At 36.3% G+C, this 24,202-nt stretch overlaps 3 protein-coding genes and 1 non-coding gene across 13 annotated transcripts in view; 1 reads left to right on the top strand and 3 right to left on the bottom strand.

The window, feature by feature from the left end:
* The window catches only part of FANCM (FA complementation group M), a 70,621-nt gene extending 69,975 nt beyond the window's left edge, over window positions 1-646 (bottom strand). For all 5 annotated transcript variants that reach the window (XM_047863794.1, XM_047863795.1, XM_047863799.1 and 2 more), the window contains exon 1: window positions 8-646. In XM_047863794.1, the coding sequence (XP_047719750.1) occupies window positions 8-524 (517 nt within the window). In that variant the 5' untranslated portion in view covers window positions 525-646. The remainder of the gene's footprint in view (window positions 1-7) is intronic.
* A 1,340-nt stretch (window positions 647-1,986) lies between these two features.
* Window positions 1,987-14,914, top strand: FKBP3 (FKBP prolyl isomerase 3). The gene is made up of 7 exons (XM_047863817.1): window positions 1,987-2,137; window positions 4,616-4,717; window positions 5,377-5,484; window positions 10,907-11,042; window positions 11,528-11,595; window positions 13,173-13,270; window positions 14,566-14,914. Exons 1-7 carry the CDS (start codon window positions 2,030-2,032, stop codon window positions 14,618-14,620), a joined length of 675 nt encoding a protein of 224 aa, XP_047719773.1. The 5' UTR covers window positions 1,987-2,029; the 3' UTR covers window positions 14,621-14,914.
* A 293-nt stretch (window positions 14,915-15,207) lies between these two features.
* PRPF39 (pre-mRNA processing factor 39) overlaps window positions 15,208-24,202 on the bottom strand; it is a 38,828-nt gene continuing 29,833 nt past the window's right edge. For all 6 annotated transcript variants that reach the window (XM_047863810.1, XM_047863811.1, XM_047863814.1 and 3 more), the window contains 8 exons: window positions 23,727-23,834; window positions 21,993-22,157; window positions 21,552-21,678; window positions 20,877-21,145; window positions 19,890-20,074; window positions 16,890-16,964; window positions 16,268-16,388; window positions 15,208-15,948 (listed from right to left, as the gene is read on the bottom strand). In XM_047863810.1, coding sequence (XP_047719766.1) covers window positions 15,892-15,948; window positions 16,268-16,388; window positions 16,890-16,964; window positions 19,890-20,074; window positions 20,877-21,145; window positions 21,552-21,678; window positions 21,993-22,157; window positions 23,727-23,834 — 1,107 coding nt within the window. In that variant the 3' untranslated portion in view covers window positions 15,208-15,891. The remainder of the gene's footprint in view (window positions 15,949-16,267; window positions 16,389-16,889; window positions 16,965-19,889; window positions 20,075-20,876; window positions 21,146-21,551; window positions 21,679-21,992; window positions 22,158-23,726; window positions 23,835-24,202) is intronic.
* Window positions 20,715-20,800, bottom strand: LOC125169358 (small nucleolar RNA SNORD127). The gene has a single exon (XR_007153663.1). It is a non-coding gene; the product is annotated as a small nucleolar RNA SNORD127 (small nucleolar RNA).

Raw genomic sequence — 24,202 nt, 5'->3', positions numbered from 1 at the left:
AAAATACCTGTCATTTCGGCCATGTGGGACTGCGGGATACCCATCACTCGGTAGCAAGCCTCTATCTGCTGTGTCACCAAAGGTTTCGTGGGGGCCATGAAGACCACCTTGCCGGAAGGAAACCAGCGGTAGAAATTGTACATGACCACGGCGGCAATAAAGGTCTTTCCCAATCCAGTCGGCAGACACACCAGCGTGTTGCAAAACAGAGAGGTCCGGGCAATGTGCAGCTGGTAGTCCCGCACTGGGCAATTAGTTGGGTAAATCCACAGGGCGCCCGCTGAGGTGCAGAAACCGCCATTCTCTAGACTCAGCTGCCGCTCTGCCTCGTACACTGCAACCAGCAATACATCATCGTCCGACTCCGGCGGAACCTCGGCAACCTCTACCGCTGGAGGACAACGTGCCCTGGAGATGCCAGGGCTCTGAGGCCGCTCAGGTCCAGAGTTGCAAGCCGGAGCCCCTGCGGATCGAGAAAAACTTGAGCCCCATGTCTGGAAAAGCGTTCTTTGCCGTCCGCTCATTAGGCCGACAACCACCAAACGCTTCCCTCGGACACTAGCAGTTGCAGCAGCTCAACCGCCATTCGGCTCCACATTGGTTACATTCGCACATAACAGTGGAACGTGAAGGCGGGACAGCAGCCGGTTCATCTAGTTGAAAATACCGCCACTGAGTTTGCGTAGGAAATATAATTGGCTGGCTTCCCGGAAATTCTCGCGGCCTCCCGGAGACGCATGCGCATTGTTAAGGAGTTAGTCTAAATGTGGTCCGTAGTTAATTTCTTTACAGACTCTAAATCTAAGTTCCGTTCCCAAGGACTGTGTGTGTCCGGGCCTCATCGCTAAAGTGATACTGCTTAAAAAGATAAAAATAAATAACCTTGAGATACTAGGAACAACAGATACCCATATTTTTGTGAATTAAACGTTTTTGAGCGTCTAACATTCCTTATTGGCTGTGTTTTTAAATCAGAAGATGAGGTGAAAAGGATTTAGGTAGAATTAAATATCTAGTCTTATTTCTTTATCCAAACTGAGAAAAAAAAATGTCTCTTTTTCACAGTATTTGGAGAGGCAACCCGTTATGTTAATAGTTTTATTGTTAAGAGTGAATGGTTTGGTCCTGTATTCATCGGGAAATCCAAAAGAAAAAAGTTAGGTTTTCCTGATACTCCACCATTACATCTTCATGAATGATACAGAGCAGTAAGCGTCAGTGTGGTATTATTCTATTCTAGCAATAGCTTTCTACCTCAGACGTGGATATAATTCCCGACTTCTCCACTCTAAACCTTGGCAACTTGGAGTAACCCCTCTAAATTTGTTTCCTCGTGTATTGAGAAAAAGTACATTCACCTGAGGTTGTTTTGAACATTGATAACGTCACCCTCATCAGCAAGCAGTATCCTGCGTGTAGCTTCTTTACACTGTTTTATTTGCTCAAGTTTCTTGAACTTGCTTTTAGACAAACTTTCTCGTGTGTTTTTATTTCTTGGGCAGGGAAAGTGAAAAGTTGTATTTTAGTTTAATTTGTGTGAGTTTTAAAAGGGAGATGGTGGGGCATATGTTGTTCTGATGGACAAGCCAATTCAGGTGTGAATTTTTAGGCTAAAACTAGATAGAATGAAATTAGATTCTGACTGCTGTTGTTTTCTTTAACCAGGTAATATACAGGCCTTACAGGCATAGAAGCCCTTCGGTAATACACAAATGGGGGTAATGGCTAGTAATAAAAATCACTACCAACTTTGGTCACCTCACAATGGTTCCGATTAAGAGCAGATGACAGTTTTAGGTCATCCGCATAGTCCGCCACAAGGACCCCATCAACTGGTTTATTCCCGGACTCAACAAAGAAGCCCTCAAAGCACAGCCTTGACATCACTCAAGGACCGGCCCCAATCCCGACGGGTAGCGCCGTGACCCCGCCTCCCCGAGCTCTAGGCGGCGCCCACGCCACGCCCCAGGGGCGGGGCGATGCTGAACCGAGGCGGGCTGGCTCAGTAAAGCAGAGGCAGCGGGGGAAGATGGCGGCGGCTGTTCCACAGCGGGCCTGGACCGTGGAGCAGCTGCGCAGCGAGCAGCTCCCCAAGAAGGACATTATCAAGTTTCTACAGGACCACGGTTCAGATTCGGTACCAGAGGCGGCGGGGCGGCCGGGCTAGTGCTGCTGAGGGACGCCTCACCCCCCCGGAGATGCCCGTACATTCCGTATTCCTCCGTGCCCCCGCCCTCGTCCTCCCGCGGCCTGTGGCCTGGAAGGCCGGAGAGGCCTCGCGTGCGCCGCGGAGCCATGCTCCCGCCTTCCCGGGCTGCCTCGTTTGGGCGGACGGAATGGCTTTATTTCTTGGGGCAGGCAGGCAGGCAGCAATTGCATAATTAGAACCTCCTTGGGCGCGTTGAGTGAGGGTGGAAACCATGAATAAAAGAAAACAAAAACAAACAGGAGATACTGGGGGTTGGGACTAGTGCCTGAGGACTGGGGACCTGGATGAGACCCTTACAGAGAAGTAGGCCATTAGGGAAATCAGAAGGATTGTGAATATTTTTGTGGGAACGGTATGTGCAATTTGCTTTTCTCATCAGTTACTAAATACTGAACGCTAGTGCGTGTAATTTTTAAAAATCTGTAGATTGCGGGTTAACTTTTTAAAATTTCTACTCTTCACATGACCTTTTCACCCTTTATACTTAGGGGAGTTACATGCGCATTTAGGGTAGTGTCTCCCATTGTTATAAACAAACCTAAGAAATGTATTTGGCATTCTTTATACTGTACGCGCTGCATTTTTCAATATAGTCTCCATCTTAACTGTGGTCATAAGTGTTTGGTTTTTTTGCTTTTTGGGTGGTTTTTTTTGTCAGACTTTTCCCTTTGGAAATTAAGACCATGCCTCTCTTAAACTGCTGAACCACTGTATAATTTGTGCTCGCTGCATCCCCCCCACTTACGGGAAATAGAAGCAGCAGTATGATTTCTCTACAATTTTTAATTTAAGTTCTAAACTTGGATTTAAAAAAAAAAATTTTGGCTTCTGTGAGGATTGTACTTTATTTTCATTTTGAAGTGTCTTGAAGAGGAGGAGATATAGTTACTCTCTAGCTTCCGGTTCCATACACCCATAATAAGTATCCTGAAATCAGCAAATATTTATACATCGATAGCAAGAACTACGCTTAGTGTTTGGGGATACAGGATAAAAAGAAAGACCATGCCATTCTAGTGGAATTATTTTCTCTTAAGTCAGTTCATATTTCAATTGGAACAATAGAATAAACTAGGCATATCATTTGTTAACATTTAATGCCTCAGTACTGTACTATATCAAATTGTTACAGAACAAATCATCCCAATGTGGAATCTAACCTCAAACTGGCCCACATGGGACAATTTCCACATGGAATTATCAGGGTATTTTTTAATGCATTAACCTTTTGAGTGCATATTATCCAGTACTCATTCACATACTTAAACCTATATTTGACAATCACTGTTCTATTGATCATAAGATATCAAGGAGATGTATATATTTTGGATTTCTTTTTGGAATCTTGCTAAAGAAATCACAAGAGTGCTAAAGCAACTTATTACTTCCATTTAATCAAAATAGCCTTTCCCCAGCCACCTTTATCATTTAGAACATTTCTCTAAGAGGGGAAGAGGAAAAAGCAGAGGAGAAAAAAATACAATAGTGATAGTATTAGAAAAGCTGCCTTATCAAAAGAAGATGCCAGAAGAACTTTGAGAAAGTAACAAAAATGATGATTCAAGGGCCAGAAGGCAGAAAAGGAAGCAGAATAAAATAAGGAAAACAAAGACATAATTTTGAGATGAAGTTACAATTTGATGACTCAATATTCAATAGTAGTATTTTGTTGTCCATCTGCCAATTTAGTCTTTTATTTGAGATAAATGGAATTATATTACTTTGAATTATTAAGTACATTATGTTATTAGTCCCTATAACTAATACTGAGTTCTGACCATGTGACAGGCTGTACATAAAAGGCATTAAGTGGATTTGTCCTTAGAACAACCTTCTGACATAGATGCTGTTACTAATCTTCCACTCTGATACAGAAACGGAGTCTTTAGGAAAACTTATTCCCTGGTCTAAGATCAGATAGCTAGGATTTTAACCCAGATGATCTGACTCCTCAGCCCATATACTTAACCACCATATATCCAGCGTTAGCTAATAATGCTTCCCGGTCTGCTAAGAATGGGTTACAGATTTGTCAAGACAGCTATGCCCAATGGTTTGAGGCTCCCAGGGCCATGGCCTACCGGTAGCAGCATTGTCCAGTCACCAGAGTGTACTTGCTGTATAAATGTTCTGTGAATTCCATAATGGGAAGGAAAAGGGTTAGAATGCAACAGTGTGATCTTCTATATATTATAGTTCCACTCTTGTCAATTTTTATAAGTAATATTTTTAATCTTCCATAAATCTTTTTGTTATGAAGTAGGGTATAAATATGTTTATTTCATTTCTTCTGTCATTAGTAGTTCTATTGAAGGCATAATTGCTAACATAAAAGGGAATTTTCTAACATTTAGACCCTTATTATGTGAGGGAGATTATTCTAACCAGCTTTTTTTTTTTTTGTAGTTTCTTGCAGAACATAAGTTATTAGGAAACATTAAAAATGTGGCTAAGACAGCTAACAAGGACCATTTGGTTACAGCCTATAACCATCTTTTTGAAAGTAAGGTGAGTATTGTTACATTTTATTACCAAAATATTATTTTAAATATTTTATTTGCAAAAAGAAGGTTTAAACTTATTCCCAAAATATGTTTTTAAGTTTTTCCACCTGCAGTTTTTCTTAACTCTAGTCATAAGTGGACTAGCTGTCAAATCTAGCAAAGCTCATCTGTAGTATGGGAGGATGTTTTGATATTTTAAAAGGAACCAAATTCTTAAAAATAATTCCCTATAGTTTAAATTAAGACAACTAAGCACACTGGAAAGTTAAAATCCAAACTATTTCCAGATTAAGCCAATGAATTTAAAATCTCAGACTGAGGCTGAGCCTTTAGAAAAACAAATTTTAAATTCTCCAGTATTTGTTCATTCTGAAATGACAAAGCAAAGAGTCATTATTAAGGAGTTTTGTGAATGGTATTCATATATGAGTCTGAGTTGCCTTTTCTAAAGATTTCATTTCAGAATTTGTCTTGTAAAATACTTTGAGGGTCATATTTGTTGATTAAAATAAAGATTTTTCCTAGGCAGTTTCCATTTATTTACATTTGAATAAAGTAGCCTATATTCATGGCACAGATGTTCATTCAATTGAAATGTTGAAAATCTAGATGTCCCTTCTAACTTTTAACCTGTCCTGAATATAGTGAACATTTTCCTTACAGCGTTTCAAGGGTACTGAAAGTATAAGTAAAGTGTCTGAGCAGGTGAAAAATGTGAAGCTTAATGAAGATAAACCCAAAGAAACCAAGTCTGAAGAGACTCTGGATGAGGTTTGTGTAGAATATTATTTTATTTCTAATGTGAATTTGATAAAAGTATTTGCTTACAGCACTGATTTCTCCTAGTAAGGAGTGGTGGAGTATGGGCACTTTTCAGTGAACCAAACACTGATTTGGAGTGTATTCTCCCTCTTAGGTGTACTAAATCATAAAAAACACCTAAGAACCAGTACTTTACAGTATAAGGCTTTCCTGTAAAACCTCTAGCTTTGTATTTTATATTTCCTCTATGTCTGACCAGAACTTCTGAGCTTCCAAAGCCATTTTAAGGTCCTGATTGTATAGCCAAGTTGGACTGAGTGAAAGATACTTCACTGTGACTATTTTTAGCTTTTTCTAATGTACACGCTATCCTTGGCAATAGATATAGTCCAGGCTTGGCTGCAGGGTATGGAGTCATCTGTCTCATCTTTCCCAACATAGATTTTTACATTTTGGTACAAATGTTTGAAGAGCCATATTAAACCATTTCTGCAAATGGACAGCCTCAGTAGAGCCAAGGACAGCACTTAGAACAGCCACAGTAGAGCTGAATAATTACAATCGTAACACTTCTGATAATACCTTGCTAACTAAGCTCACTCATTCCTAGCACTTAGTATCAGTGATAATAATCCAATAGTAATAATAATATTCCTCAGGTCTTATAAAGAGGTGTGACCTAATGATGAAGGTGTATAGCATTTGGATATTTGTGGACAGAGTATAAGTTCAGGTACAGAATTACAGAAGTTTATACAACTAAAGCTAGTTAATTTACATGGTATTTTCCTGTTGATTGAAAAGCACAAATTAATATTTATGGATATGTATTCACACTAAAGCAGTTTTGAGGTTTATCACATCCAATATAATTTGACAAATATTTTTTTTTTAATTTTTTTTTTTTTACGTTTATTTATTTTTGAGACAGAGAGAAACAGAGCATGAACGGGGGAGGGTCAGAGAGAGAGGGAGACACAGAATCTGAAACAGGCTCCAGGCTCTGAGCACAGAGCCCGATGCGGGGCTCGAACTCACGGACTGCGAGATCATGGCCTGAGCCGAAGTCGGACGCCCAACCGACTGAGCCACCCAGGCGCCCCAAGATTTGACAGATATTGTACTGGGCAAACGCTGAGCAGCTACTAAAGTAAATAAAGGTATAATAATTACTAAAAGGATTACAAAAGCAATTAGCAAAACAATTTGCCTTCCAGAAAATTAGAATAAAGGAGGGATAAGGCAGCAGATAGTATATCATTAAGAGCTTAAGGAAAAGAGAGTTACAAATAAAAGGTTGTAAGGGCTGGAGACACTCTCAAAGAGATCTTGTGAGGATCCTAAACCATATCCCTTTTTTAAAGACCTCTTTTCATTTTATTTAACTGGCAGGCCTGAACCCAGTTATGTATTCTGACTGTCTATCTAGCACCTGGATTCCATAGCTAATACTCGGCTGATTCCTGCTGTCTACTTTCTGTGTGCTTTGGAGCTGCAGAGTGAACACTGTGAAGAAAAATAATCATAAGCTGTTTATTGGGTTTGGCATAAATTCATGCCTCATATCAGCCAAGCATGATTTCTAATTTCACTGTTACTCAGCAACTTTTATATTATCTCTTGCTGCATTCCTCATCACATTGCCCACATAAACTACTGGATACTTCTCCCACAAGTTCTCAGTCCTCATACTCCTTCACCATTGTATCATTTTATACTCCTATTTTACCAAAATGTTAACATAGTTGTAACCATTTTCTTCTTCCTACCTTAGAATTAAAGATTCCTGAATCTTTAATGTTTTCCTTCTCATGTCTCCCTCAGGACTAATGCTCTCAAACATCTTTTCAAACCTTTTAAATCTTTCGAAATCTTTTTTTCAAATCTTCATTCCTTTTTGATTCTCAGGCATTCCAAGTCCTCAGACCTGAAGTATTGGAAAAAATCATTGATCTGCCTTCATTCTCTTTCTTCCTCCATTTAGCCCCAAAATATTTATTCTAGTAAAATGCATAAGTTTTACTTAAGTAAAATAGTATTTTGCAAACCATACCCTGCTCAAAAGTCTTCAGTAATTCTGTACTGTTTAGAACTGTGCTGTTCCGATACAGTAGTCCCTAGCCTTATGTGGCTACTGAGCACTTTGTGGCAACTCCAAATTAAAATGTGCTTTCAGTGTAAAATACGCACTCTGTTTCAGAAGCTTGGTATGTTTTTTTTTTTACAAAAGAATTTATAATCTATCTTTTATATTGATTAAATACTGACATGTTATTTTGAGTGTGTTGGTTTTATGTGGCAGCCAGACAACGTAAAATCTTATTTGTGGTCCTCATTGTATTTCTGTTGGACAGCATTATTGGCATTCAAAGTTTTCCGGTGTCTGCCCAGCTCCATATTTACTACTTCGGTAGAAACGTAGAAACGTTCTTCTTTAACCACAAATGTCTGCTCGTTGCCTATTAAACTGCCCTTTCTCACTCTCATACTTTTATTTCTTATTTAATGTGTCTTTCTCTTTAACTCCCTATTTGTCAATTCAATGTCACTTTTAAGAACCAGGTCATGGGCTCATCACTCCTCTGAAGTTTTCACCATCCCAGACTTTATACTTAACTGCATAAATTCCTGTAGCACATGGTATCTATATTATTTGTCTCTACCTTATTTATTTTAATGTAAAGAACCGTGTCTAATAGCTCTTACTGGACTTTAAATAAATCAGTCCTCATCAATATATTTTCTTTTATGTGTTTAATGTTAAAGTTTTCAAGTAGGAATGAATATTGGGTGGGAGAAAATACAAGATGGTGCAGGAATCCAGGCTCAGCAGTCAGAAATGACTAAAAATACTTCAGCTAAAAATTGAGATTCATCCTGTACAGTTCCTCTGCATCTAATCATCACCAAATTCTGTTGATTTTGCAGTACATGTATCTCAAAACTATATCTGGTGTAGATCCAGACTACTATACTAACCTCTTCCTAACAGGTCTCCCCACTTCCACTTTGATTTCATATCCATCCCTTACTAGGTCACAGTGATCTGTTGGGGTGCCTGGGTATCTCAGTTGGTAGAGTGTTGGACTCTTGATTTTGGCTCAGGTCATGATCCCAGGTTCATGGGATTGAGCCCTATGCAAGGAGCCTGCTTGGGATCCTCTGTTGCCCTCTGTGCTTCTCGCTTGCGTTCTCTCTCTCTCTCTCTCTCTCAAATTAAAAAAAAACAAAACAAAAAAACAAATCTGATTCTATAACTTCTGTGTTTAAAACTCTTAATTGGCTGTTCAGTGACCTGAAGACTTAAAACAAAACAGTTTCTTAACTTATGCTACCTATCTTTCCATCCTCATCTCATCCCATTGTCTCCTTCATTACTCCCTTGCAGACTATACTATTTTCATGCTGTTCCCTGCTGTGAAAATGCTCTTCTCTGTTATAAACTTCACATCTTAGCACCCTGTGCTTCCTCTTTAGGTCTCATAACCCACGTAATTATACACATGACTATATTCTCTTCTAGAGTGAGGGTCAGGACCCTGTCTGCACCCTATGTATCTCCAATTTCTAACACATAGAACATGTTCAAATATTTCTTGAAAGGATAATAGTAATAATTATGTAACATACTTTCATGTTTAGAGGCTATGATGTTATCCAGTTAACTGAAATCGTAATGTTTACTCTCAAAATTCTGAACTAAAGAAATTGCTGCAAAGCTAAGAAATTTTCTTAAAGCCAGGTCCATTCAAGCATATAACTCAGGTATAGCCTTGGGACTGATCTGACCTCTCACCATAAACCAATCAGGTTCTTGCAGTGAAACGCAAAATCAGATCAAATAACTAGAACAGCATTTCTTAAAGTGTGTTATATAGGTTCCAGAAGGTCCAGGTTGTTTTATAGCGTCATCAAAACCTGTGCTTTCTGTCTCCTTGAAGATTCACAGTGCATGTTAGCTGATGACAGTTCTGAGAAATCATGCAGAATAGAGGTATATTTAACTTTGTTTAACATAGTGTTTCCAAAACAATTATGGTAGACCCCTTTTTTTCTAACAGTGGTAACAATACTAAGCAATGAGTGGTCTGTAAAAGACACTTTGTGAAACACAGAAATGGATGCCATCCATGAGCAGACTGGCACCTTCACCATAAAGTCTGAGCCATAATCACCAATTTAATGGTTTTTTTGCATTATTCTAGTTCACATAAGTATTTTTTTTTTTAATTTTTTTTCAACGTTTATTTATTTTTGGGACAGAGAGAGACACAGCATGAACGGGGGAGGGGCAGAGAGAGAGGGAGACACAGAGAGAGAGGGAGACACAGAGAGAGAGGGAGACACAGAATCGGAAACAGGCTCCAGGCTCTGAGCCATCAGCCCAGAGCCTGACGCGGGGCTCGAACTCACGGACCGCGAGATCGTGACCTGGCTGAAGTCGGACGCTTAACCGACTGCGCCACCCAGGCGCCCCTCACATAAGTATTTGACGTTAGTAATTATAAGGCAATAACAAAGCCCCAGCACAAATAATTCTTGCTCCTTTACTGACCATACTTACCATCCATTTACATTTCAGTTTATCAGTAATAAAAACTTGCTTTTCTCACATGTTTGGAATCACTGCTGATTAGGTTAAGCCTTTAACTTTTAAAGAAGACCCAGATGATCCTGTTTTATTCTAGCATAATATGCCTATTGTAATTTTTTTTAATGTTTTATTAATTTTTGAGAGAGCACAAGTAGGGGAAGGGGGAGAAGGGACAGAGGATCCTAAACAGGCTCTTTGTAGACAGCAGTGAGCCTGATGCAGGGCTCAAACTCATGAACTGTGAGTTCATGAACTCATTTGAAGTCAGACACTGACTGAGCCACCCAGGTACCCCATGTTATGGTAATTTCTATAGATAATTCTATTCATTGTGTGAATTTATTTTCAAGTTCAGAAACCAATAGAGCATTACTGTATTCATTCTAATTGGATATAATAAAATATTCAGTAATGTTCGTTATTGGTAACAACTCAAATCTTTTTTAAAAAAAGTCACAGTGTTTTCTTTAATGCCTTATGATTTTATAGGAATTAAATAGTAATGATATTTCTGACCTTGGAAAATAACAGGATTTATTTTGTGATTTGTTAATTAACAGAATTTTGTCAAAAGAACATTGGTTTCCAGAGAGGCTGGGAGTTATTTGAAATTAGAGAGAGGCTATTTACTAACATTGTCATCACAGACTTGCAATGAGTTGGTGGGTTTTTTTTTTTAACTCAGAGGTGAACCAGAAGGAAAATAGCTTGTTGCCACATCTTTGAAACTCTGTGACCAGACTTGGGTCTCAGTTGGCAGTATTAGAATTCTCTTGGTCATCCTTCTAAAAAAGAAGGATATGAGTTAATAACTCTGTGTGTTATTTCTGTTTTTAGGGTCCACCAAAATATGTAAAATCTGTTCTTAAAAAAGGAGATAAAACCAACTTTCCCAAAAAGGGAGATGTTGTTCACTGCTGGTATACAGGAACACTACAGGATGGGACTGTTTTTGATACTAATATTCAAACGAGTAAGTCTAAATGTAATCTTACCTTTTTAGCTATAAGGCATTGCAAAATATTTGTGTGGTACATGAGCAGTTGGCTGTACCTTTCTCTTGGCTGTCAATTTTTCCAGAAGTCTTTGCACCTGTGATTTACTTGGAAGAGGTCTTCAATTCACTATTGGCTGGGTGAATAAATATCTCTTGGTTAATTGGGAAGCAAAATATAGGGAAGCTTAGTCTAAACTTGGTTAATGTCCCAAAGTGAGGCTTTCATATTTCAATGTAAAAGGGAGAATAGTGTGCTGTTTTAGTGGTGTAAATATAGGTCCCTCTCCTCTACCTTTTAGACCATAACTATATGTAAAGATAGAATTTTCTTGAGTTTTCTGAATTTTTATTTTCTTTTCAAATGCATAGTAAGTTCTAAAATCAATTTAAAGACTTAAGTCAACTGTTTTTCCAATGAAACTTAATTTCATCATGCATTATAAGGAAAATTTGTTTTACAGGTTCAAAGAAGAAGAAAAACGCCAAGCCTTTAAGTTTTAAGGTTGGAATAGGCAAAGTTATCAGAGGAGTAAGTAAAAAATGGCAATGAATCAACAGATGTTCTGGCACATGCTACTTGTGGTATGGTGCCATAAAGAATTAGGATTGGGGCTATGATAAAAAAAATCTTTGGAGTCTAACAAATCAAGTGCTATCATTGCTAACTGATCTGGCACAATTTTTCTGGGTCTCAGTTATGGACAGTACAACCTTCCTCAAGGTTGCTAAACAAATAAGCTTAACTGCAGCACATAATATAGTAGAGACTCATTAAATGCCTGCCCCTTTTAATATTTTTTTTCTTCGTAAAGTAATTCTTTGTCAGAAAGTTTGGCTTTCTAAATTTATCTTTAAGATTCTTGTAGGGGCGCCTGGGTGGCTCAGTTGGTTAAGCATCCAGCTTCAGGTCATGATTTCTTGGTTCGTGAGTTCGAACCCCACGTCGGGTTCTGTCCTGAAAGCTGAGAGCCTGGAGCCTGCTTCGGATTCTGTCTCCCTCTCTCTGCCCCTGCCCTGCTTGCACTCTCAAAAATGAATAAACAATAAAAAAAAAATTTTTTTAAGATTCTTGCAAAATGTTACATAGTTGTACTACTTATACATGGTAGAGAAAGGTAAAATACCTCTTTCACTGAATTACTCATAGAAGAAAGAGTTTGTTCTGAGTTTTTTCACCTTGCACAATTGAGGTTCAAACACCAGAAAATCTTTCAAACCTAAGGATGCCTTTTTTACCCACCCCTTCTTGTGAGAGGTAACAGAAGGAGACTTTGAGAAAAGGGGAAGATAGGCTTGAGCTGCAGTGACCACTGCAGTGTACAAAAGGAGGTAATGGATAGTAGCACTGATTATCAGCTTCACTGAGGCTGTCATTCTAGGGCCCATTTATTATTAAATGGTCTTTATTCACAACATCAAATGTTGTAACTGACATACCTATTCACATGCATTTATGAGAATCCTCAATGTTATTCTTTGTACTGTGATAAGTCCTAAAATACAACTCAATCGTATCCAGAGCCTAAAATAGCATGTAAAACATCTTCAAACTAAAGGTTTAGTTGAAAATAACCTTAACTGCTACCTGATTGTACCTAGTTGATACTAACTATATACCAAACTGATCAATTTTTCTATTCCTGTGACTAATTTGCTTGTGTATTTCTTCTAGTGAACCATATTCTTAGTTGCCATTATGTAACAGATCTCTATCCCTTAAGCTTTATGTGACTGACATTTCAACAGAGTATATGATATTAGTCATATCTTTGCATCCTGTTGATTTAACTGTTTTTGGTAACTGACCTCAAGACCCAAGGTGCCTGGCTGCCTTGGCTGGTAAAGCATGCAACTCTATCTTGGAGTTATGAAGATCTCTACCCCCACATTGGGGGTAGAGTTTAGTTAAAATTAATATATCTTTTTTTTTTTTTTTTTTTTTTTTTTTGCAATGAGGAAATAAAGGACCAAGATTCACCCAAGGACATTACCTTAGAATATAATGAAATTCAGTAGTGGAATGCTTTTTGGTATATACTGTTTTCTAGATTTACATGTAGTTTTTGCAAATTATCATTAGTATTTATTTCATGTTCTTGCCTTTAGTGGGATGAAGCACTCTTGACCATGAGTAAAGGAGAAAAGGCTCGACTAGAGATTGAACCAGAATGGGCTTATGGAAAGAAAGGACAGCCTGATGCCAAGTATCCTTTTCTCCTTTGTGAGTAAAAACAAACAAAAACATGAAGACCACCTGAAGGTACAAAAAACGCTATCTAGGTTAGTTTCCAGATCAGGAATCATGTCCAGACCAGTATTCCTAATACTTAGATGCTTCTGTGTAGACACCTCCAATAGAGACAGGAGTTAACATGTCTTAGTAGTACAAAGTATCCAAACCTGAGCTAGAATAGAATTTATATTTTTGTCCTCTTGAAATCAGTTCTTGATTTTTAAGAGCTAAATTGTGAGGTTTACGTTTTCATCTTTGAAAGGCAGTTGTTACTATTTGAAGGATTTACTTAAAGGAGTTAAGATGTCCAGTACAAACAACTATAGCAAATTATAGGATATAAGTATGGCTCATGGTAATTTTATGCTGCAGTATAATTTCAGGCATTTAAATGGGTACTCAAAGCTTAGAAATGGAACATATGTTGGGGATTACTGGTTGTGAAATTTAAGGGGACCATGGGTCCACCATAGTGTAAGCATCTGTGATTACTACTAATGACAGTATTTTTCTGATAGGCCCAGTTTGTGAAAATTAAATAAATAAATAAATAAACAAACAAACAAACAAACAAACAAACATGGCTCCTGACCATTATGATCAGAACAATCCAATAACTGAGAAGTTGTTTTTTCTTTTGTTGGTTCCATTCCCATTGTACTAGTTGGATTAGTTAAAGTAACTTTTAAAAAACTTGGAAGTTCTCTTCACTTGTATTAGTTAAAATTATTTAGGAATATAGCCCTCTTCTAAGCCTATCAAAATTAGATGGCCCAACGACAGCTGCCTCTCTCTCATGGGAAGCATCTCAAAACCAATCAGATAAAAATAACACTTTTCTGAACTTGGCATCTTAAAAATCACAGCAAATATAAGGCACTACCTCATACGAAATTTGATTTAACATAACCTACACACCCAGCTAGATTGAAATCACGTCCTTGTTTTTGTTTTGTTTTTTTTAAAGCACTGAGTAACCATCTTCATTAGGGGGTGGCTAATTTGGGAGTACTGGTGAGGCATCCAGGTCCTAGTCCAAACTCAACTTGTCTTGTCAGCCTATACTAGTAGGTTATGATCACCATTCACAAAGATACTTTGGGGAACCACTAGGCTAGTATGTGTTAGCCTCTCAGTCATTCATAAAGCCCTTCTCTTTGAGGTTAATACCAAATATCCATGAGATATAATGCTAATTTTAGACTGAGGATATTGGGAGTGAAGGAAGAAGCAATTTTATCAAGTTTACCTTGACTTGTGCAACAGAATTCCACCAAATGCAAAACTCATTTTTGAAGTGGAATTAGTGGATATTGACTGAAATAGCAATGCTTCAGATGTAAAGACATCAGCAACAATAAAACATGGCCTTGAAGAAATTTATGTAACTAATTAGAGCTGGTTACTATTGTAACGGAAGAGTCAACTGGAAAATTCAAGAATGCAGATACTGTTTACCCGATCCGCAACTTTTAATATATGTAATCCATTATAATTCCCTAAAGTTTGAAATATTTTACTACAGCTGTGTAAAATATTGGTTAAAGAGAACTGACTTTCCTTTTACCTCATGTTGTAAACTGAAAGGCTCAATAAAAAGTATTCAGTGTCTTGATTTATTTGTTGTTAATCGATAATTGTTCTGATTAGGTTAACCAGGACTAACGTTTAATCAAAACAGGGAGTTATAGTAAAACTGTCCAGACAGCTTTTCCAGAGGCACACTCCTCTTTAAATAAATATTCCTGTATAGTGAGAAGACAAGCAGAGAAACGGAGCAAAAAGCTGTAAATGGTGTGATTTTAGCTAAATTCAAGAAAAGTATACTTCAAAACCAGTGGTCCACTAATAATGATAAAGTTAATATTGTTAGGTGAACCTGCCCCCAAATAAATTCATAACAATTAGTTAAGGAGTCTTAAGTTTTATTACAAAAATGAAGATGATCAGTTTGATCAAAATGAAAGCTTGCTCACAAGTTTTACATGAATATTCTAAATACAAAGTCTCCTGAAACAACATACTTTTGATATGATTTTCATTTTTTAAAAGGGATGCAAACACTCCATTTTTTCATTTATAATCTCTATTCCAAGACATAGTATTTAATAGTGTATCTTTTCTGCAGTTAAATCCAAATTCACAAGGATAATTGAAACAGACAAAACCTTGTCATTAAAGGTTAAAAATCCATTTTTTTTTTTACAGAGGAGGTAAATCCTTAATAACCAGCCCTTATATATTTTCAGTATCTTGAACTACACTGACATGATTTCCAGTCAGTTTTTTTTCCTACCCCTTAAGGCTACAAAGGATTTCTGTTGCAAATCCATTGCAAAAGAATTCTAGACCACTTAATGCAAAAAATCAAAAAAATAGTTCTCCAATAAAAAGTAAATTTTATAAATGGTAGGAAATAGTATCTGTGGTAAGCTACTAAGTGACATTTTCCCCTATTACTAAACAAATCATGTTACACAGAAAACAGGAAGACAAGTTATCAAATACAACAAGCTTATGCTATGTTTACATCCCTCATTAAAAAAAAATAATTTCATACTTTTAATACATTCCATCTGATATATTTTCCCATCAGGTTGGAGGGGGAGGGTAATACTGTCCATAATTCCACGGATTCTGATAATTGTACTGAAAGGAAAAAGCACATGTTAGCATGCTAAAACTGCTCGGTTCCATTTATGAAAGTATAATTAAAGCATATACATTTAAGAAACCAGGCATGTATTCAGTGCTAAAATTCCAAGACTTAACCACAAAAGACAATTTATTATACAGTCTGGAATAGAAGTAGTTGTTATAAAAAAAAAAAAAAAGACTATCCTAATTTTTATTTTTAATTTTATTATTAAATAAATTATTCTAATTATTAAATAAAAATTATTAAATTATTTTTATTTTCATTTTCAAATAACATCTACAAGCAAAAAATTCAATTAGGTGAACTCACTTGATACCAGGCACTATAATTATATGCCGCTTGATTTGCCTGTAAATCACCATCAATCATCTGTGTAGATGATGAAGTTGTGTCTTCTGTGTGAGCTTTCTTTTCCTCTGGTTCTTCTGACCTAAATACAAGGGAAAAAACTTTAAATTCCCACAGTAAGTACTTTTAAAACAAATGTATGCATGTTTACATTTGTACCTGTGTACATTTGTTTTAGTAAAGTTCTCAGCTACTCAAGTTTTGTACAGTTTTTTTCAAATCATGAATGTAAAGTATCTAAATTACCACAACTTGAAGGCAACATTTAAAAGTATGTATCTTTAGGGGTGCTGAGCGTCTGACTTCAACTCAGGTCATGATTTACAGTTCAGTTTGTGTGTCTGATCCCTGGGTTCAGCTCTGTGCTAACAGAGCAGAGCCTGGAGCCTGCTTCAGATTTTGTGTTTCCCTCCCTCTCTCTCTGCCCCTCCCCTACTCACGCACGCTCTCCCCCCCCCCACCCGTCCCCTAAACAATAAACATTAAAAAAATTTTTTTTAATATTTATCTTTAAAGGCATTTTAGCAATGAAATGTCTTTTTTTTTAAGCATCATGAATCATTCTGAGCAAGAAGTTACATACCCATTTTCTGCTTTCCTTTTTAAAGAATCCTGTTCTTTTAGGAGTGTTTGATGTTCATCATAAGCATTCAGAAGCCTGAGAGGGAAGGAAAAATAACATCCTATGGAATATACAAAAGCCAAACTGTTAAAAGTTTTAAAGTTTGGACTTACTTTCACTTGGTAACAAAAATATGTTGCAATGAACATAATTTTTTTTTTTTTTTTAATGAACCTGCAAGCAAACCTCCTCCCAGCCACCTTTTCCAATTTATTTCCTCTTGGGAAACCACTGCTCTACACTTTCCTTCTCAGTCCATGTGATTCAAATGGCGCTTCAGGGATTCAGAACTGGCCAACCACAGCACTATATACCCCTGACCAATAATTGGTTTAGAGTGAACATTTGACCCAAACCAAGACGTTTAATAACTCCCAGGATTTTTGAGCTACTAGAAAAGTGCCTGTTCTCACTACTACAGTTGACTGAGCTGATGGGATATTGGTCAAGAGCTACCTTTTATTATCATTTCTAACACACGGGGAGAGCCTGCCTAAGAAGTTATTGTACAACTGAGACAGTGGCCTTGAGGATGTGTTTTTGTCCAGTGCAAAGAAGTCCTGAACGTTCTGTAATTTCTACATTTTTGAAATCTAACCATGCTTATTAAAGACACTTGACACCAATTAGGATCAAGTGTATTTAAACTTTGACCATGTGATAAACTGAATTAGAACTAATATAAAAGTACAATATAATTTTTATCACTGATGATTTTTTTAATAAAAAAATTCCGACATAATATGCGTATTAAGTCTCACCTGGAACTCAGAACTTCAAAACCAATGTCACTTGAAGCCAAACTGACAGAAAAATCCTAAAGATTCTGTTTTCCTTTTATCATTTTCTGAAATATTTTTTTAAAAACAAAGATGGCCTTATTTTTTAAAGTAATCATTAACCCTAACACAGATAGTTAACATTTCTGTAGAAATGACCTTGATAATTTACATGCATATACAACATCCCTGAGCAATCTGCATATATACACATCCAATGATAACAACAAATAACTCTGGCCCCAAAATGTTCAAGAGGCTATGAAATTGTTAATCCCAGTGCTCTGGTTGTTCCTCAACACCAAGCACTTTAAATGGACTAATTTCCTTAAGGCTTAAGGAATCCACTTATGGATTAGGTGGTAAGAGACTCAATCTATACATGAGAAAATCTGAAAAGTGAGGAATACACAAATAGTAAGTGACACAGCTAGGATTTAAGCATATATTTAGCTGAATTAAACATCAATTCATGAGTACTAAGGGGGGGCACTTGTGGTGGCCACTGGGTGTTGTTATGTAAGTGATGAATCACTGAATTCAACTCCTGAAACCAATACTGCACTGTATGTTGGCTAACTAAAATTAAAAAGAAATAAAAAATCAGTTCTTACCAATACATACTACCTAAATTCCTAAGTTTCTAATTTCTAAGCTCATCTATTTTTCAGTCAAACCCTTTTTAAATTTCAACTACAACAATCTTAGACCTGATATCCAGACCCTCCATAATTTTATTTGCAAGGACCTGTTATCTTTGTGTTAAGCCTCAGATTTGTCCACATATTACTGCCAATTTCAAATATGTCATTTAATCCCAGTCAAAATTCTTAATAGCTTCTTACTGTCAATCATGGCACTGCGTGTGCTCTAAACCAAGCACAGCATAATCAACATCACACCTTCTACTTCAAAAATCCTCCCATCAAGCAGATGTTACTTTCACATGAACTTTAACTTTCTTCCACAATTTTATTCTTTCCTTACCAGAATCCCATAGTACCCAAATGAAGCCCCATCTCCTCTGTGAAGGATGACAAATCCATTCTGATCCATAGAAAGCAAAGCCTTCTTAACAGTTCTGTGCCACCTCATATACTTACCTATTTCCTCTGATTAAACCATCCAACTAGACTAGAAGCTAGAATTACATACCCCATTTCTTTTGTGCACTTTCTTCAGTGCAAAACAAACAGAAGACACTAAATATACAGCACAGGTGGTTAGCAGCATAGACTTTGAAGCAAGTTCTAATCCCAGTTGCACAATGTAATAATAGCTAACTGACCTTGGAAAAACTTCCTAATCTCTTTAAGCCTCTCTTCATCTATTAAAAGAACAACAGTAGCAACAAAAAAATAAGAACAGTACCTACAGCCTCATTAGACTGTTAGGTATTTTACATTAGACAATTCATGGAAAACATTTACTATGATGTAAAGAACATATATACAACTGTATTAAAATTTAACTTCTGTTAAATGTTTTTTAATTTTACTCAACCATCAAAAATGTATACACACATACATAAACAGAGACAAATAATCCTCATTTTATCAACAGCTGTTTCAATAGAAATCACTCTAAATTAGGGTAATTAGAGAAGGGACATGCCTTATAAGAACTGTGATAGTTCCCTACTACAATCAGTTAAGAATGGAACAGCAGCAATGCTCTAATCAATACTTCTGCTCTTCTATTTTGTAAATATAAGTTGCAAACTTGTCCTTTTCCCAAATCCCCTAGAGTAAACCCTTCCACCACCCTCAACTTTCAGCTTTTTGCAATGCATGAAATGAGGCCACTAGGCATCATCTGTGCAACCATACTGTTTCCTCCAATCAGAGATAAAATGGCATCCCTATTCTAGATTAACCACATCCACCTTTTGTGGTGTATATACTGTTTCTGTGTTTCAAGGTTCAATCCTTGACCCATTTACTTTTTCAAAGGATTTGCTGTTTCTTGCCTTCTCATTGTTTACATTACAATGCCAAAATTTTGAAAACAATTTGAGGGAAAGACAAACCATATATCCTGTTACACATACACATTTGCAAAACTGCATTTACCCCCATATATATGAGGAAAAAGAAATATGTTAACTTCTACTAATCATTAAACTCATACAAAATTATTAATGCTCATTTATTATTCAAATAATATATAATTAAGATCTTACTTATTAACATCTGAACCAAAATCTTCAAGAAACTCCACTTTTCTCTGAGAAAATGTAATTCTCATTTTAATAGGTAATGAACCATGTATAGCTTTGTCAAAACAATTTAGGATATTTTCTTCATTTTGTTTGAGGTCACCACTATATTCCATTTCAAGTAAATTGAGGTATAACTTTGTATTCTCCTGTGTAAAAAGCAGTATCAATTAATAATATTTCTAAAATGTTTTGATTAGAACACAGATATTTAAAATGTCTTAATTTTTATGCTAAATTTGAAAAATATTGAAACTCATTAAAATGTAACTCAAGTTAAACATTTTCAGCATACACATAACAGGTGAAAAAACTAATTAGCATACTGATAAGTAATGACATCATCCTGGCATCTCCCCAACTATTAAAATTATTAAATGCTAATAAGTTAAGACCCTGTATCTTATCTTAGGTTTACTGTGGCTTGACCTACCATGACAAATATAAAACATTAAAAAATGGTTTCCACAGTTCCACAGACCTGTCATTAGCTTAAAATCTAAAAAGTAAGAAATTTCCTATACACTGCCTTTTGCCAACCGATATGTAAAACGAAATACTTTAAAAAAGAATCTCACTGTTACAGTTGCTAAAACGTAGACATCTGCCATGTTTTTGTTTATAAAGTACTCTCCCAGGTCCTCTACTTAAAACTATCAGTAAATTTGTTGTGAAATTTCTAAATGTGAGGGAAATACAAAGTGTCACAATGTCTGCAACACTTTTTAACCCAATAATCTTAATTTTCTCAACTTTTTAATACATAATAATTTAAACAATTGTTAAAGATGGCAACATCAGTTTAGAGGGACTGTTGTCTTCATTTAGTAATAAAATATATTACATACAGACCAAATCTTTCATCATAGTTGCCAAAATGGGAAAGAAAAAAAACAAAAACGACCATTTATTTTTTTTTTATGGAAGATATTCTAAAATACAAATACATACTTTGTCTCTTTCGATTGCTTCCAAAAGCACCTTTCTTGATTTTGGAAGGTTTTTTTGTATTTTGAAAAGATGTCGGGCTAGTTTGATAGCATAAAACGATGACTCATTATTTGATTTAGCATTCTTAATGGCATCCTGAAGCAAATGTTCAGCTTCTTCCATATTTCCATGCCGTCGTTCTAAACTTACTCTTCTCAATCGAACCATTGCCAATCCTAGAACACATTCTTCAAATGTTCTCAAGATATTCCTGGCTTCATTAATATTACCTAGAAATGTTAATTAAATGTTTATGCTTTGATTTAAACTTCTGAAATATCCTTTATGCCAGGTATTGGCAAATAACAGTCCACAGGCTAAATCTAGCCCTCTGCCTGGTTGTTTTTTTTAATTGAAAATAACCGTGCTCATTTGTTTATCTATGGTCTACAGATGCTTTTGGGTGGGCTACAATGGCAGGGTTGTCAGGAAAGAGACCATATGGCCTTCAAAGCCTAAAATATTCACTATCTGGCCTTTAATAGAAAAAAAGTTTACCCCCTGAAGGAAAAAAGCAAAAACAAAAAACAAGACTGACCTCTGCTCTATACCATCCCTCAAGACTCAATTCCTAGAACTTTATCTTGAAGTTAACTTAAAATCCCAAAAATATCAACTGAATTTCCTCATTCTTACCCTGCTGTTCCTCAAAAGCTGCCCAAAGCATATGCACCATGGGTTTCTTTGGGAGATGAATAGTGCAAGCTCTGCTGAAGACATGCCTCACTCCTTCAATGCTATGGTTTTCCATGTACTTGGCATACTACGTACAGAAACAGAGGAAATACTGAATAATTTACAGTTGAACAAGCCATTAAATATGTGACAGAACGATAAAATTCTATTTTTAAACCCATTCAGCACCTTTATTGAACCACTAGACTAGTTTCTGTAAGGAAGGACGAAGAGAGGCAACGAGGTTGGCATATGCAGCAGTCAAATCTGGTTGCAAGCAGACCATCTCCTAATGCAACAGATATAGTTATATGAACAACATTCAACAGAAGTACAAAAAAGGTTAGTCACTAGATCAATGTTTATAATATGTTCAAGTTTCAGAGCATATAATTTTCTTACCTTAATCCAAAACTCCTCATAGAGGGCACATGATATGACACATCTTTCAAAGAGAACCACAACTCGTTCATGAGTCCCGTTTTCTATTTCAAATTCTAAGTATTCTTTCCAGTTTTTTAGTTGTGCCTTCTCCAATGGTTTCACATGAAAATAAGGTCTTTTAATCTGTAACAAAAGTATAACAGGAAAAAAAAGTAGGACATTGCAACGAAAGTAAACCGATACCAACACCAGAAAACACTAGACTATAGGAACAATACAAACTATCTAAACTATGTACATAATTAATGATGGTGAACCAAGAAAATTTTCATCACCATATTTCATGATAAAAAAATACAACTAAAACCCCTTAAATTTCTTAGGCTTTAAAAACTGAAGAAACAGAATGTATTCTCTATTTAGTCATTTTAATGGCACTACATAATTTTTTTATTTTCAGCAAATTTATTTCTTTATTGAGTAATTTAAAATTGAACAATTATGCCACATAACAGAAAGCAGATCAGTAGGTAACTGGGGCTAGGAGTGGGATACAGGTTACTGAATGAAACGGGGCCAAGGGAACTTTCTGGGATGACAGACTAGTTCTATGTCCTAATTGCTGTAGTGTGCCATACCATAATGTATATATACATGCCAAAACTGAATTTACTAGCCAGTCACAAAAAACCAAATACTGTATGATTCCACTCTCATATAAAAGGCCAGAATAGGGAAATCTATAGAAACATCGAGGAGATTAGTGGTACCTTAGGGCTAGAGCAGGCAGGTGAGGTAGTAGAGGGGTGACAGCTAAAAAGCAAGGTTTGTTTTGTTTTTTTAATGTGCATGTGCACACGAGCAGGAGAGGGGCAGAGAGAGGAAGAGAGAATCCCAAGCAGACTCCATGCTGTTAGCACAGAGCCCGATGTGGTGTTCTCTCTCACAAACCAGGAGATCATGACCTGAGCCAAAATCAAGAGTTGGATGCTGGGGCACCTGGATGGCTCAGTTGGTTGAGCGACCAACTTCGGCTCAGGTCATGATCTCGCAGTTTGTGAGTTCGAGCCCCGCATCGGGCTCTGTGCTGACAGCTCAGAGCCTGGAGCCTGCTTCGGATTCTGTCTTCCCCTCTCTCTGCCCTCCCCTGCTCATGCTCTGTGTGTGTCTCTGTCTCCCTCAATAATAAATAAACGTCTAAAAAAAAAAAAAAAAAAAAAGTCGGATGCTTAAGCAACTCAGTGACCCAGGTGCCCCAAGGGTAAGGAATTTGTGAGGTGATAAAAATGTTCCAAAATGCACTATGGTGATTGCTGCATGTATCTGTGAATACACTAAGAACTACTGAATTATACACTTTAAATGGGTAAACTATATGGTAAGTGAATTATATCTCGATAAAGCTATTTCAAAAACAAAAATAATTAGAATCTGTGGGGGGAAAACCTTCATTTTACTACACATCTAAAATGGGTGTATTTTGTAATACGTAAAGTATGAACTCAAACTTGATTCTAAAAACAGAACTATAATAAAATGGTTCAGAGTAAACATATCTTGCAAATCAAATAAATCTGAATTCATTCTATAAGATTCTAAAATTAATAACAGAAAACTGATAATGGTAGAGATAAGTGGGACAAATGTCTTATTACTTAAATAAACAAAATAGTAAAGACATTACTCAAAACGGAAAAATACATTATTCCTATTTTTATATTTTGAAGCCTGTTACAAAACAAAAACACTTACACCTTCTTCAAATGTCCACCTTTTACTAACTTCATGCTCATTATAATTAAACATTTCTTGATGAATTTCAATGATTCTATGTCTCATGTTTTCTATTTCTGTAATTAGCTTGGGAAGAAAAAGAAAAAATTTAAATCACACAAGTTAGATAATGAAATTTTTTAATATTACTGCTTACATTTAAGTATTATTCACACCTACTTTAATCTTATAATTGTGATAAGTTTTAAGCTGTTATCAATTATGTGTAAAGTACAATTAACAATACTAAAAGTTAGTTAAAAATCTCCTTAAAAAAACCCACTTTCTCATGTGTATGTATTTAAAAGGGGCTAGTAGATCACAACACAGGCAAAATGCCCCTTCTAAGCTATCTCCAGGTGTCTCATAGTAAAATAGATTCTCTACGTTAAATCTGTATTTAAACTACACCACAGCTAAAGAATTCCCACTTGCCTCAATCAGAAATTAATTTT

The sequence above is a fragment of the Prionailurus viverrinus genome, chromosome B3 (genome assembly GCF_022837055.1).
Source record: "Prionailurus viverrinus isolate Anna chromosome B3, UM_Priviv_1.0, whole genome shotgun sequence".
Lineage (NCBI taxonomy): Eukaryota > Metazoa > Chordata > Mammalia > Carnivora > Felidae > Prionailurus > Prionailurus viverrinus.
Note: the sequence above shows the minus strand (reverse complement) of the source record. Positions and strands in the feature narration are given on the sequence as shown.

Bases quoted from the DNA above. Each gene is read 5' to 3' on its own strand.
- FKBP3 (XM_047863817.1), top strand. From the start codon at position 2,030: ATGGCGGCGGCTGTTCCACAGCGGGCCTGGACCGTGGAGCAGCTGCGC. The intron at 2,138-4,615 runs GTACCAGAGGCG...TTTTTTTTGTAG, and splicing joins AGGACCACGGTTCAGATTCG to TTTCTTGCAGAACATAAGTT. The intron at 13,271-14,565 runs GTATCCTTTTCT...CTTGTGCAACAG, and splicing joins AAAGGACAGCCTGATGCCAA to AATTCCACCAAATGCAAAAC.